The sequence below is a fragment of the Hyaena hyaena genome, unplaced genomic scaffold (assembly GCF_003009895.1).
Source record: "Hyaena hyaena isolate Hyena2069 unplaced genomic scaffold, ASM300989v1 scaffold_7, whole genome shotgun sequence".
Taxonomy (NCBI): Eukaryota; Metazoa; Chordata; class Mammalia; order Carnivora; family Hyaenidae; genus Hyaena; species Hyaena hyaena.
In genome coordinates, this window is record NW_024080639.1 from 7,773,420 (window position 1) to 7,788,864 (window position 15,445).

General features: G+C 35.1%; 1 protein-coding gene across 4 annotated transcripts in view; it reads left to right on the forward strand.

Moving 5' to 3' along the window:
• Window positions 1–15,445, forward strand: part of NETO2 (neuropilin and tolloid like 2) — a 61,755-nt gene that overhangs the window by 10,692 nt on the left and 35,618 nt on the right. Inside the window, exons 2-6 of one of the 4 annotated variants that reach the window (XM_039241229.1) lie at window positions 987–1,043; window positions 3,780–3,920; window positions 4,568–4,816; window positions 9,599–9,643; window positions 9,725–9,852. In XM_039241229.1, the coding sequence (XP_039097160.1) occupies window positions 987–1,043; window positions 3,780–3,920; window positions 4,568–4,816; window positions 9,599–9,643; window positions 9,725–9,852 (620 nt within the window). The remainder of the gene's footprint in view (window positions 1–986; window positions 1,044–3,779; window positions 3,921–4,567; window positions 4,817–9,598; window positions 9,644–9,724; window positions 9,853–15,445) is intronic. The other 3 variants (XM_039241233.1, XM_039241240.1, XM_039241248.1) reach the window with 3 other exon arrangements.

The following is a 15,445-nucleotide window of genomic DNA, read 5'->3' on the forward strand; positions in this document are numbered from 1 at the left end:
CTTCACAACAACCCTTTGAGGTTGGTGCTACTTGTACAACATCCCCATTTTACAAATAAGTAAACTGAGTTAAAAAGGCCTCACAGCTTGTACACAGCAAAACTTGAACCCCAGCCTGGATCCACCAAACTCATAATGTCCATACCCTTAAATATTTTGCCGTATTTCTCCCCCAACATCTGTGTACCTTGGTGTCTACTGTCCTTGACAGAAGGTGCTCTTTAAGTGCTTACTGACTAAATGAATAATAAAAATTCCAGTTCACACAGCACTTTGAGGCAAGTGAGCTTTCCATTGAAAGGGACAGTGAAAGCCATCCATGCACCATTCATAAAAATAAAATGTATAAAAGAATCATCAAAATTCATATATTCACAAAACAATTCAGTATGTTATTGACTGGGTCTCAGACATGTTAGACCCAGGGGGAAAAGCTTCATTTTCTAAATATGCTGGCTTTTGTAACACAGGACACAGGATAGTTATGTACAGCTATAAAATGTCTTGAATTGATTTCTGGAAGACTGCTGCCCCCTTACTTCCATCTTAATTATAAGTGCCCTCACAATCACTAATTGAACTTTCACTGGTATAATACATTGCAGAGCCAGCCATAGAATGCATGTAAACCCTTTGAGATGAAGTACAATAAGTATATACACTATAGTACTATACAGTGAATATAAATTGGGGCAAACAAAGTAGGTTGCAAAAAACTGTGTTTTTAATCTGTCATAAATTGAAGAATGCTATAAATGTCATACACTATTACTGTTTGTATAAATGAGTACAGTATCAATTGTGTTTTTTCTTGGGTTGTCTTAACTGTCAAACAGTAAACCAGAACATAACATTTAGACCTTAAAAATCTTGAGAATGAATGTTAGAAAGAGGGTCTTGATTAATCTTTATCATCTGATTTCCCTTACAAATTTCGTAAGATATGGATTCATTTTTTTAACTTTTCTTTTCTATCATTTCTCTAGTGTTGTTAATAACAATACTTGTAGTCGAAGGGATTGCTGTGGCCCAAAAGACCCAAGGTAAAGTACTTACAGTGATAACTTACCACTTATTCAGGACAGTGGGATGGCTTATTGGAAAGGATTGCAACTTTTGAATACTATTTCCATAATCCCTCTGGGGTGTTCCAATGACCTAAGGCTCTCTGTCAACCTATCAGCCTCAATTTAACTGGGTTCAGCTGCAGTTAACTAGAGCAAATTGTCAACATAAAGTCTTGCCCTGATAAATTTTTTAAATTGGCATCACTAGTGGTTCCTCGCACACTATGGATTATATCCAGAAATCAAATGAGATTCATGCTTATCACTCAGCAAAAATAAAAATCCCTTATTTCAATGTAGACAAATGAAATGTTTCCATCAGTATCTTATTCAAAGCCCTGTGACCTGTTCTGATTGTCCTTGTTAAAGAAAGAAGATAAGCTAGTATGATTTTTGAACCAGATTTTCATGCCAGGGTTTATAGTACACTTTCTTATTTACTTTTTCTTTTCATCTAAGTTATACATACATGTGACAAAAATCAAAGCATTCAAAAAGTTAAGTATGAAAAAGCAGTCCTCCATCCTGTGCTACTCTACTTCCTTCTCCATGGAGATAACCAGTATTTTAGCTGAATCTTTTGGAATTTCGCTGCATATTACTAAATAATATGTTATACTGTTAATTTTAGGTATTAGATAATGATTTTCCACCACAGAAGATGAGAACTTAGCTCTTTCATGCATTTTCTACCCCGTACTATATACAAGTGTTCTATTACTTTCCTTCTGTACCACCTGTCTCAGTGTAATTGTGTCATAATTCTGGTCATCCCTGTATTCAGAATTTACATTAAGTCACTCATGAAGCTTATCCATATAAAATTTTTTGTCTTTTACTTTAGGAAATTTTGAGTTCCTTTTTCCCTTGTTTAAATTTTTTTAAGATTTTTTTTTTTTAAGTAATCTCTATACTCAACATGGAACTTAAACTCCCAACCCCAGGATCAAGACCTGCATGCTCTACTGACTGAGCCAGCTTGGCGCCTTTAATTTCTTAAATTCCCTTTCTCTATTTGTTTCTGTTCTATCTTTAAGAAACTTCTCTTTGGCTATGGGGTATGTTTTTGTTATTATTTTCTATTTTCCAGCTGTCTTTCTACTCTGTTTTCTTCTGAGTAGTCTCTATTGAGACTTCCTCAACTTTATCCTCTAAACCTGGAACTAGAAAACTTTTTCTTTTTTAAGGGCCAGATAGTTAATATTTAAAACTTTACAACCTTACAGTCTCAGGAGCAACTACTCACTTTTGCTCTTGTAGTGCGAAAGTAGCTATGGACGGTAGGCATGTGAGTAGACAAGGATGTCTTCCGTTGTAAACTTTATTTACAGGAGCAGGCCACAGGCCATTTGTAGCACTCTTCTTTAAACTTTTCATTAATTTTTAACTTCTTCTATTTTTAGAAGCTTTTTGTTTTCCAAATATTCTTAAAGTATTCTTGTTCTTATTTTATAGATACACTTTCTTTAAGGACATTAAATGGTAGTTTTGTTTAGGTTTTGTGTGTGTGTGTGTTTTTGTTTGTTTTGTTTTACATAATCTTTGTTTCCTCAGCTTTGCTTTCTTGTTTTTTATTCATTTTTCATATTAGAGGCTTTTCTCAAATATCGGGTGATCCCTGAGTGTCCACTCATTTATGAGAAGAGCACTAAAATCTGATCATTAGCTGTCTGCAAGTGTAGAAAGGACTTGTTAACTGTGGCCCTCACTGGTGAGTGACCCAACACTGGGGAATTCCTGAGTCTGCATTCCTGGGTCTTGATTTTTTTAGACTGTTTAGAGTTCCCAGGGAGGAAGCCTTCCATTTCCTGCTTAGAGGCTTTAAGGGAGTTGAGTGGGGGGTGAGGTTGGGAATGCCATCCATTGTGTTAACATTCCTGGGTCTCCTTGTTTGCAAGCTGGTCTTGTGACCCTCAGTTGTTCCTGGTGCCTTCTGATCCAGTAACCCTGCTTTTATCATCAGCAAAGAAATAATCTCATTTTCTGTTGTGGTGATAGAGTAGCAGCTACCTAGATTTGTGAAGTAGGGGAGAGTATTAGACATTAGATTGATTCTAAATAGACTTTTACCCAAGCGTCGTGTTTTTAAAAAGCACAATTCCACCACCACCCATCATCCCCTCTCCTCTTCCAGAGATACCAAGTGCTTCCAGCTGTTATTACACCTATGTCCTTACCTCTTTAAGGGTTTATTTATGCCCTTAAAACATCCTTTACTGTTAAGTGGAGTTTGAAGAGAGAGAACTAAATGCATGTGTTTAATCTATAGTCTTTAACTAAAATCCTTTGCAATCTTTGGATCCTCTTTGGCTTCTGTGTTAAACTAAATATAGAGGTACCATAGTAGAGATAAACCCCTGGGATCCTTTTATTTTTATGTCAGAATTGAATTTTATAGAGTTGTACTGATTTATCAGATTCTCCCACACGGTTTTGCCCTTGTAAAATCTAAGCATTTTATTTCCCTGCTCTCCTACAGGGCAAACTTGTCCTCTAGCAGCAAGTTCTTCCCACCAGCACAGCATACAATCTTACCTTTCTCTCACTTCATTGTATTCAATTTGTTGTGCTAAACTTGGTGGCAGTTCTTGCAAAATTATATACAGTATATGTGTAACATAGGGTGAACAATTGTGTGGTTAAATTGTGGGGAAAAGAGAATACTATTCTCTTTAGCTATAATTCATGTTTTAAATGTGGTTTTTCCCTAAGATGGACAAAATATTGGAATCAAGCATATTCCTGCAACCCAGTGTGGCATTTGGGTTCGAACCAGCAATGGAGGTCATTTTGCTTCACCAAATTATCCTGACTCTTATCCACCAAACAAGGAGTGTATCTACATTTTGGAAGGTATTTGACCAATTTCTATCTTTTAATGGAAGAGTTTTTACTTTTTTGTAAACCTAAGTAAGATGCCCAGTTTAAGCCAGTTTGAACAAAATTTGAAAACGTATTTGAATTAAACTCTAGTAATTATGAATATTTGAGTATTGAACACATTAACAAATGCAGTAACATTAATACATTAACAATTACAAAATTGAAATGTTATGGGAATTTTGAATCTCTTAAAATATAATTCAACCAGATGCGTTGGTTATGACTTAAAATTACTGGCATCTCTTATTATGCTTTATGCAAATTATGTCCATAGTTATATTAATTCTTTTCATTTCTTCTGTTCTATTTATTATATATTGTATCTCATGAACTAAGCATTAGCTTTTCTACTCTAATTCTAATTAATTAAATACATTTAATTCATTTAATGAACAGCATATGGCAAAGGGAAAGATGATGGTAGTTCTACACAGTAGCATTGCTACTATTGATATAAAATATAACATCAATTATGAATTTTATATATAACAATCCTTATTATGCTTCTCCTCTGTGAAACAGGAACCGAGCAGTTGTGTTGCTCTTCCCATTTTGTCAGGACATTTATTACTTTTCTTTGTTTGTGTTGCCCTGATTCACTTGTTCTTATTTTCTAGCTGCTCCACGTCAAAGAATAGAGTTGACTTTTGATGAACATTATTATATAGAACCATCATTTGAATGTCGGTTTGACCACTTGGAAGTTCGAGATGGGCCATTTGGTTTCTCTCCACTTATAGATCGATACTGTGGTGTGAAAAGCCCTCCACTAATTAGATCAACGGGGAGGTTTATGTGGATTAAGTTTAGTTCTGATGAAGAACTTGAAGGACTGGGATTTCGAGCAAAATATTCATTTATTCCAGGTAAGGAAGTTATCTTTTCAGTGGGTCTCACTCTGGTTTCAGAATCTTATGTCTATAAAAGAGAATTTAGTCAAGTTAATCAAATCAGGTTTTAAAGAAATTAGCAAGGCCAATGGGAAATCACTCTGTGAATAAATAAACCCCAAAATTGGAAATAGAGCAGTATCACTTGAATTTGAAGCATTTCATAGATGGTATCACATTTTTCTTAAATTTCTTTGTTTTATAGTGTTTCTCAAGGGTAAAAAAAAATCAAGATAAATACACTTTAAAAAATAATTTAGCAAATTGTCTTATTTTCACAATCCTTACCAAAAATTATTTTGGCAGCTTTTTCCATTGAAATGATTGAATCAACCATTCATTTGAATAAGTAGTCTCTAGAGAATATTAAGCATTAGAAAAAATATTGCTCTGCACTTGGAGGTGAAAGATCTGGGTTTAAATCCTTTCTGCTACCTAATAGCTGTTAACACTATTAGGCACAGTTGTGCCTGACGGTTGCTGTTTGTAAAATGGGAATACTTGATGTATTAGTTTCCTAAGGCTGCCTTAACTAATTAACTACAAATTTAGCAGCTGAAAACAGTGGAATTTTATTCTCTTGAGTTCTGGAGGGCAGAAAACCCAGCAAGGCCACCTTTCTTCTGGGAACTCTAGGGTACAATCTATTCCTCGCCTCTTGTAGCTTCTGGGGCCTTCCCCGGCATTCCTGGATCTCTGGCCACATCACTCCAGTCCCTGCCTCCATCTTCACATCACCTTCTATTCTCAAAATCCATAACTTAGTCACATCTTTTGTCTTGTAATGTAATATTCAACTTTTTTTTTTTTTTACCACATAAAGTAATATCAGGTTCTGAGAATTCGAATTAGCGTCTCCATTCAGCCCACTCTACCCATCTCCCCTACCCTGTGTTATGTATGAACACTGAGAATTGCAAGGCCTCTCTGGTGTAAAACCATGCATATCCCTCCTAATGTAGAAACACAAAGATCTACAAGTTATTGCTCCTGTCTTCAAATACCTTAGAGAATGAAATGACGAAAAAGTAACTTATCAATTATATAATCTTCTTGCTTTTATGTTTTCATGTAAGTAATTTGTTAATTAGAAAACTCATATATTCAAATGAAAAGAAAATCTCCATAATCTTACCATCCTCTATATAAAAAAACACTGTTAACAATTTGGTATGTATCAGATATTTTTCTGTATCTCTTTATTTTGTCTTACATGATTGAGACCATATTACCGTATTACCTGCTTTTTTTGCCTGAACAATATAATCAACTTTTTTTTCTTGTCAGTAAATATTATGGGAATTTTTAAGCTTTGTTTTAGTATTTATGTTCTCAGTGCCAAAAGGATAACATTTTTAGAAAGTAATATTTATCTTTAGACTTTATTTTTTAGGACAGTTTTAGGTTCCCAGCAAAACTAAGCAAAAGTACAGAGTCACCATATACCTCCAACCCCACACAAACACAGCTGTCTCCAAAATCAATATCCTGCTACTGAGTGGTCCACTTGTTATAGTCAGTAAACCCACCCTGACACATCATCACCCAGAGACCATAGTTTACATTAATTAGGTTGACTCTTGGTGTTGTGTGTTCTCTGTTTTTAGACAAATGTATGACGATGTGTGTCTACCATTACAGTATCATACCACATATTTCCACTGCCCTAAAAATTCTCTGTGCCTCACCTATTCGTTCCTCCCCCTATCTCTTGGCAAGCACTGATCTTACTGTCTACATAGTTTTGTCCTTTCCAGAATGTCATAGTTGGAATTATACAATACATAGCCCTTTCAGATCGGCTTCTTTTACATGGTAATATGTACTTAATGTTTCCTCCGTGTTTTTTCATGGTTTGGTAGCTCATTTCTTTTTAGTTTGACTAATATTTCATAGTGATGGATGTACAATAGTATATCCATTCTATTGAAAGATACCTTGGTTACTTCCAAGTTTTAGCAGTTACAAATAAACCTGCTGTAAACATCCATATGCAGGCTTTTCATGGACAAGATTTTCACTCATTCAGGTAAATACCAAGGAGCACAGTTGCTGAAACATAGTAAAATTTGTATTTTTAGTTTTTGCTTAAGTAGAGAGGGTGATGGTTATATATGTATATGTTATATATATTTTACTATGATAAAAATAAATTTTTTTTTAAAATTTTTATTTATTTCTAGGAGAGAGAGAGAGAGACAGCGTGAGCAGGGGAGGGTCAGAGAGAGAGGGAGTCACAGACCGAAACAGGCTCCAGGCTCTGAGCTGGCAGTCAGCACAGAGCCCGAAGCGGGGCTCAAACCCACGAACCGCGAGATCATGACCTAAGCGAAAGTCGGACGCTTAACCGACTAAGCCACCCAGGAGCCCCGATAAAAATAAATTTTAAATAATTACAGAGTTATCAAACTTAATTTGAAAGTTCAGATAGGACCTATATACACCAAATTGCCAGAATGAAAAAATTGCTAGTTTAAAATATCTCAGAATCTTTAAATAGCCTGCAAAACCTATTTCAATCACAGTTCATTGTATTTAACTGGGTGTTCAATTCTTATTAAAATTGTTTTTTATTCCAGATACTTTATGCATAGTTTCCATATTGAAAAAAAGTAGGGAGGAAACTTTTAGCTTGAGTATACATCTCAGACTTTCCTTTTTTAACTTAATAAACTGAGTCAACCTTGCTGAAAGCAGACAAAGACATTTCGGCCCTTTTGCAGAGAAATGTCAAAGACAAATTTAATTAAACAGATTGGAGTAAAAGGTCATAGGAATTACCTGCCAAATGAATCAGTTTTTTCGTGTGTAGGCAAGAATTCTAGGATTTGATCACTATTGCATTAAAATTTTCAGAATTATCCCAGTTACTTGCAGGAAGTAGCAATCCAGTAAGAACCCTCTGCCTCAGCAAATACCACCAATAACTTAGAGAATTCCATTTAAAATATACCAATTTCTCAGTAGTAGTAGTAGTCATCTTCTTGATTCTATTGATCCCTAAAGAAAAATTTATTTTATAAATATTATTTTAAATAACTAGACATGGCCATAATTAGCCAATTATGCGTTGTCTATTTATTTTGATTTTTTTTCTTTTAATGGTAAAACTGTGGCATCCTTACCCATAATATAAAGGCAATATGGTGGTAGAGTAAGAAAAATTGTGTGGAGAATTGCAATCTAGAATTATAAATACGGCATCCTTACCCATAATATAAAGGCAATATGGTGGTAGAGTAAGAAAAATTGTGTGGAGAATTGCAATCTAGAATTATAAATACGGTCTAAGAAGATCAACATCTCTCGCATTCAGTTTCCTCATCTATAAAATGGAATATTACGTAGTTTTCCTGATGTTGCTATAATTAGCATAATGTATGTAGAAACTCTGAAGTACTATAAAATGCAAATGTAAGGTAATATAGTCTAGAAATCCTAAGCATTTTCTTCTAATTTGTCTATATTTTAGCCATAATCCATATAAAATTGCTCTCATAATACAAACTAATACAAAAAGAGCAACTTTTCTTCGAAGTAAGAATCTTTACATATTAAAAAGCCTGATTTTAATATTTAAAAATATTCAATTAAGAGCGTTGTTTTCGATGTCTATTTTTTGTTTCAGGTAGTCTAAACCAGTTTGGGAAGATCTGATTCATATTTAAGATTTTTAAGTCTTTTTGACACCAAAATATATCATTACTTCAGTTAATTGGTTTAGTTCATAAAAACAAATACCTGACCAATTAACTTTAATCAGTTATTTGACCTAAACTATTAGTTCTCAGTCATCTGTGAACTACTTCATAGGGCAGAAAACCCTGTATATCAGCTAGTCATTTTTTCCTGCCGTTTTGAAAACACAGCCCACTAGCTGCTACTTTGTGTCTGTGTTGAATTAAAAAACATATAAAACTCACCACTTTAATCCTCTGTAAGTGCACATGTCAAGTACATTTATTACAGTGTTGTGCAATGGTCACCACTATCCATTTCCAGAACATTTTTGTTAACCCAGGCTGAAACTCTATCCATTAAACACTAACTGCCCATTTCCCCTTTCCTCCAGCTTCTGTTACTTACTGTCTCTATGAATTTGACTAATTTAGGATCCTCAAGGTTCATCCATGTTGTAGTGTGTGTCACAATTTCATTTCTTTGTTAGGCTGAATATATACTCCATTGTGTTGTATATATTACATTTTGTTTATTCATTCATCCATTAGTGGGCTAGCTATTGCAGTTGACAGAGTTCTGAGTTTTCAGTTGGCATAAATAAGTTATTCATGATGGGATCAGAAGTATAAATATTAGCATTAAAAAAAAAAAACAGGGGCGCCTGGGTGGCTTAGTCGGTTAAGCGTCCAACTTTCGCTTAGGTCATGATCTCGCGGTTTGTGGGTTCAAGCCCCGCATCGGGCTCTGTGCTGACTGCCAGCTCAGAGCCTGGAGCCTGTTTCAGAGTCTGTGACTCCCTCTCTCTCTGCCCTCCCTTGCTCACGCTGTCTCTCTGTCTCTCTCTCCTAGAAATAAATAAAACATTTTAAAAATTTAAAAAAAAAAAAACATTGATACTATAAACAAACACATAAGCATGCCCAGAAAAAAAAAAACAGTGATCTGTAGTCTACACCGATGAAAGCTTTCTCTTGTTTTTCTGTTAAATGTAGCATTAGATAGAACTTAAGATATTAAGCCTTAAAGTAACTCTAAACTATCTCAATGCCAATGACTTTCTTCTTTTTTCTGTTACAGATCCAGACTTTACTTACCTAGGAGGTATTTTAAATCCCATCCCAGGTTTAGTATATCCCCTCTTTTTCCTCGTGGCATTTGATTAGTCTTGTTTTCCTTTGAGCATCATTCAACTTTTCTTTCTAGATTGCCAGTTTGAACTCTCGGGAGCTGATGGAATAGTGCGTTCTAGTCAGGTAGAACAAGAAGAAAAAACAAAACCTGGCCAAGCAGTTGATTGCATATGGACAATTAAAGCTACTCCAAAAGCCAAGGTATTGTTATGTATTGAGTCACTTTAGAAAATAACATAAGACATTGAATTGCATAATATATTTTTTGATTCTTGCAGATAACTTATTGTTGTATAAACTGATACTAAAACTTTTTAAAAATTAATATCATTTCAATCAGATTGGGCACCTAAGATCTCAGCATTATTATAGTTAAGTAAACTACAATATAAATTCAGGAATATCACACAAATTTTGAGATTCTTAAAATCTGTGTATTCCTGCTGACAAAAACTGAGGACTGATGGATGTGGGGGGGAGGGGGGGATGGGCTTGGAGGAGGACACTTGTGGGGATGAGCACTGAGTGTTATGTGGAAACTAATTTGACAATAAACTATTTGTAAAAAAAAAAAAAAAAAAAAGAAAGAAAGAAAAAGGGGTAAATTCCTACTTAGTAGGCAGCCAACTGTATCAATTACATTCTGTACTCAGCTAGAGTTAAGGATTAAGACATGTAGACATGTTTCTTGCCCTGATTGGGGGCCTACATCCTCTGAATGATGCAGAAAAAAATGTTGAACCAAATTCTAATGAAAAGGATTCAGAAGTACTGGGGGCATGTCCCTTGAAAACACATTTTGTAAATTAAGAAAAAAATTGAGATAGCCTGTGATCAAAATGTAATACATTTATTTACTGAAAAATATCCAAAAATAAAATTCTATAGTAGAAAGAAAAAAAAAATCTGTGTATTCCTAAGTGGAGAGTGCAAGTGTTGATCCATACAATCATAGATTCTTAAAAAAATGTTATAAGGAGGAAAAATGGACCACAAGAGGTCGAAGTGTCTTCTCAGAGTTGTCAGAGTTGGTCATAGCAGTGTCAAAACCAAAACACAAATATAGTGAGTCTTAGCTCTGTGTTCTTTCCATGCTGTCCTCTGCTAATGATGTAGCCTGTGATTGGAAAGTACCACTGGGAAGGATGTTTTTAAATAACTCTGACAGATTGAGATTGGTTGCTAACTATTGCAAAAAAGCTTTTAATTTATACTTCTAGGAATATTCACAGTTACAATTATATTTAATGTGGATACATGTGAAAAGAGAGAGTGAGGATAAGAGAAAAAACTTTTAAAGAATAATGAAAATCAAATTTAGAGTTATGGTAATATCACGGATTAGATTATATGAAAACTTGCCTATTACAAAACACCTGGAAATGTTGGGTAAACTATAACAGATACCCTTTTAAAAGCATAGGTAAGATTTCCAAAGAAGGTAATTCTTAATGGACTAGAAAAGAAGAGAGATAACTATAAACCAGAGCAATAAACTGAAAACTGAAATCGATGGTACAAATGCCTCTTGCTGATTTCAGTACCCTCTGACTACTTACCAGTAGACATGCCAGGAGCTTGTTGTTAATACCCACAGTGAGAAAGAAAAGGCCTGAGGTTTGTGTGACCGTTGTAAGATCCCTCATATAAAGCTGGAACCCTTAAAGGGAGGTAATTGCTATGAAATGGTAGATTAAGGGAAAAAAAAAAAAACTTACACTAACGCAAGTTGATAATGAAGAAGCTTATCTTTCCAGACTCAGTCTCAGGGATACAGCTGGGGTCTCCCCTAATGCGGCGCCTGGGTGGCTCAGTCGGCTAAGTGTCAGACTTCGGCTCAGGTCATGGTCTCATGGTTTGTGGGTTCGAGCCCCGCATCGGGCTCTGTGCTGACAACTAGCTCAGAGCCTGGAGTCTGTTTCAGATTCTGTGTCTCCCTCTCTGCCCCTCCTCCACTCATGCTCTGTCTCTCTCTGTCTCAAAAATAAACAAAAAATTAAACAATTTTACCTAGAAACCTGTTTTTATTAGGGTTGGGATGTATGTAATTTACATTCCATGCCCAATCCAGGAACCACTTAGTCTAAATATTAACAAAATGGTCCTGACCTCAAGTAACCTTTTCATAGACACCTGACAAAAATAAATACAAAATAACCATGGAGGCTATAGGATTGCCACCAGTAAAATACCGCTGAAGGTATGCTCACAACAGAAAGTTAGAAAACAAGCAGTGACTGAGTGGCCCAGTTGGCTAAGTGTCCAACTTCAGCTCAGGTCATGATCTCACTGTTCGTGAGTTTGAGCCCCATGTCAGGCTCTGTGCTAACAGCTTAGAGCCTAGAGGCTGCTTCAGATTCTGTCTCCCTCAGCCCCTCCCCCCTTCTCTCTCTCTCAAAAACAAACCCAAAAAATTTTTTAGAAAGAAATAGTTCAAGCTGACGAAAAACATTGGCACAAAGTGACTCCCAAAGCAAGAAAAAAAGTTTTAATTGACACCTACCTACATTGGCCGCCATACATAATGAGAAAATCTTTAAGACAACTAGAGATAGAATATATCAGAATCCTTAACAGTAAAATAGGAGCCAGAAGATAATAGAATAATGTCGTCAAAGTACTAAGAAAAAAAATAATAACTGCCAAGCTAAAACTCTAAAATTCAGTACTCAACTATCATTTAAGACTATGGGCAAAATTTAAATATTTCTGAGCAAAAATAATAAATGGACCAAATACTACAGTAAAAATTCAAGTATATTCTCTTTTAAGGTAACTAGGGAAAATTTTGAAAATACAAAAGCAGAAAAGAAATAGCACAAATACCAAAAGAGATACTATTAACTATTAAAATACAAATCAAGAATGTCACCAATTTACAAGTAAGATATAATTTTAAATTTTATCTATTAATATAGCCTCAAAATGTACAAAACATGAATTGAAAGTTGCTGAAGAAAACTGACATATCCACAATTATAGTGGGTAATTCATTTTACCTCTCAGTAATTAAGCATACAAAAAATTTAGTAAGGCTCAGAATATTTAAACAATACAGTATGCCTAATAAAGCATGGTATCTTACTCCCAACATCCAGATAATAAGCATTTTCTACAAGCATGCGTGAGACATTTATAAAATGTGATCCATACGCTAGACTAAAAACAGAAGTTTGGAATATGTACCAGTGCTTGGTTTCATCCAGAGCATCCTCTGACAAAAATACACATAAATTAGGAACCAGCAACCAAAAGATAACTTTAAAAAACTTATGTTTAGAAATTTAATTAATATACCACTTAGTACTTAATAGGTCACATAAGAAATCAGGATATAAACTTAAACAGATTTAAAACTCAGTAATAATGAAAATACTACATATCAAAATGTGTGGGATGCAGCTAAAAGTAGTTTAAGGGAGTTTCATAAATGCTTATTTTAGAAGAAGAAAAGATTTAAATTTGATGAGCTAAGATTCAGCTTAAGAACTTAGTTAAAAGAATTTCAGCCCTCAACAAGTATGAAAAGGCCAAGATCATAACATGCATGTATTCAGACCACACTACTATGAAACCTGAAATCAGACACAAGAAAAAGTTTGGAAAGGTAACAAATACTTGGAGACTAAAGAACATCCTACTGAAGAATGAATGGGCTATCCAAGAAGTTAAAGAGGAAATTAAAAACTACATGGAAGCCAATGAAAATGATAAGACCACAGCCCCAAACCTCTGGGACGCAGCAAGGGTGGTCATAAGAGGAAAGTACATAGCAATCCAGGCCTTCCTAAAGAAGGAAGAAAGGTCTCAGATACACAATCTAACCTTACACCTTAAAGAGCTGGAAAAAGAACAGCAAATAAAACCCAAAACCAGCAAAAGACAGGAAATAATAAAGATTAGAGCAGAAATCAATGCTATTCAAACCAAAAAAAACACAAAAAACAGTAGAACAGATCAAGAAACCAGAAGCTGGATCTTTGAAAGAATTAACAAAATTGATAAACCCCTTACCAGTTTGATCAAAAAGAAAAAAGAAAGGACCCAAATACATAAAATCAAGAATTAAAGAGGAGAGATCACAACCAACACAGCAGAAATAAAAATAATAAGAGAATATTATGAACAATTATACTCCAATAAAATGGGCAATCTGGACGAAGTGGACAAATTCCTAGAAACATATAAACTACCAAAATTGAAACAGGAAGAAATAGAAAATTTGAACAGACCCATAATCTATAAAGAAATCGAATTGGTAATCAAAAATCTCCCAGAAAACAAGAGTCCAGGGCCAGATGGCTGTCCGGGGGAATGCTACCAAACATTTAAGGAAGAGTTAACTACTATTCTCTTGAAGCTGTTCCAAAAAATAGAAATGAAAGGAAGACTTCCAAACTCTTTCTATGAGGCCAGCGTTACCTTGATTTCAAAACCAGACAAAAACCCCACTAAAAAGGAAAACTATACACCAATTTTCTTGATGAACATGGATGCAAAAATCCTCAACAAGGTATTAGCCACCGGATCCAACAATACATTAAAAAATTATTTACCATATGTTATGCTGAGCGAAATAAGTCAGGCAGAGAAGGACAAATACCATATGTTTGCACGTATAGGAGGATTAGGAGGAACTTAACGGAGGACCGAGGGGGAGAAGAAGGGGGGAAATGGTGGGGGAAAGGGAGAGAGGCAAACCATGAGAGACTCTTGAATGCTGAGAAAAACTGAGGACTGATGGGTGGGGGGGGGAGATGGGCATGGAGGAGGGCACTTGTGGGGATGAGCACTGGGTGTTATATGGAAACCAACCTGACAATGAACTGTTTGTAAAAAAAATAAATAAAATAAATTTTTTTTTAATTTTAAAAATAAATAAAAAATTAAAAAATAAAAAAATAAATTATTCACCACAACCAAGTGGGATTTATACCTGGGATGCAGGGCTGGTTCAGTATCCGCAAAACAATCAATGTGATTTATCACATCAGTACAAGAAAGGACAAGAACCACATGATCCTCTCAATAGATGCAGAGAAAGCATTTGACAAAATACAGCATCCTTTCTTGATTAAAAACCCTCAAGAACTTAGGGATAGAAGGATCATACCTCGAGATCATAAGAGCCATGTTTGAAAGACCCAATGCTCATATCCTCAATGGGGAAAAACTCAAGAGTTTTACCCCTAACGTCAGGAACAAGACAGGGATGTCCACTCTCGCCACTGTTATTCAACATAGTATTGGATGTCTTAGTCTTAGCAATTAGACAACACAAAGAAATAAAAGGCATCCAAATCAGCCAGGAGGAGGTCAAACATTCATTTTTCACAGATGACAGATACTCTATATGGAAAACCCAAAAGATTACACACACACACACACACACACACACACACACACACACCTGCTAGAACTGATCCATGAATTCATCAGGATAAAATTAATGCAGGATAAAAAATTAATGCACTGAAACCAGTTGTATTCTTATACACCAACAATGAAGCGAGAGAAAGAGAAATCAAGGAGTCGATCCCATTTACAATTGCACCAAAAAATGTAAAATACCTAGGAATAAATCTAACCAAAGAGGTGAAAATTCTATACACTGAAAAATGTAGAAAGCTTATGAAAGAAATTGAAGAAGACACCAAAAAAATGGAAAAATATTCTATGCTTCTGAAGAACAAATATTATTAAAATGCAATACTACTCAATTCACGTGGGGCACCAGGGTGGCTCAGTCAGTTAAGTGTCTGACTTTGGCTCAGGTCATGACCTCATGGTTTGT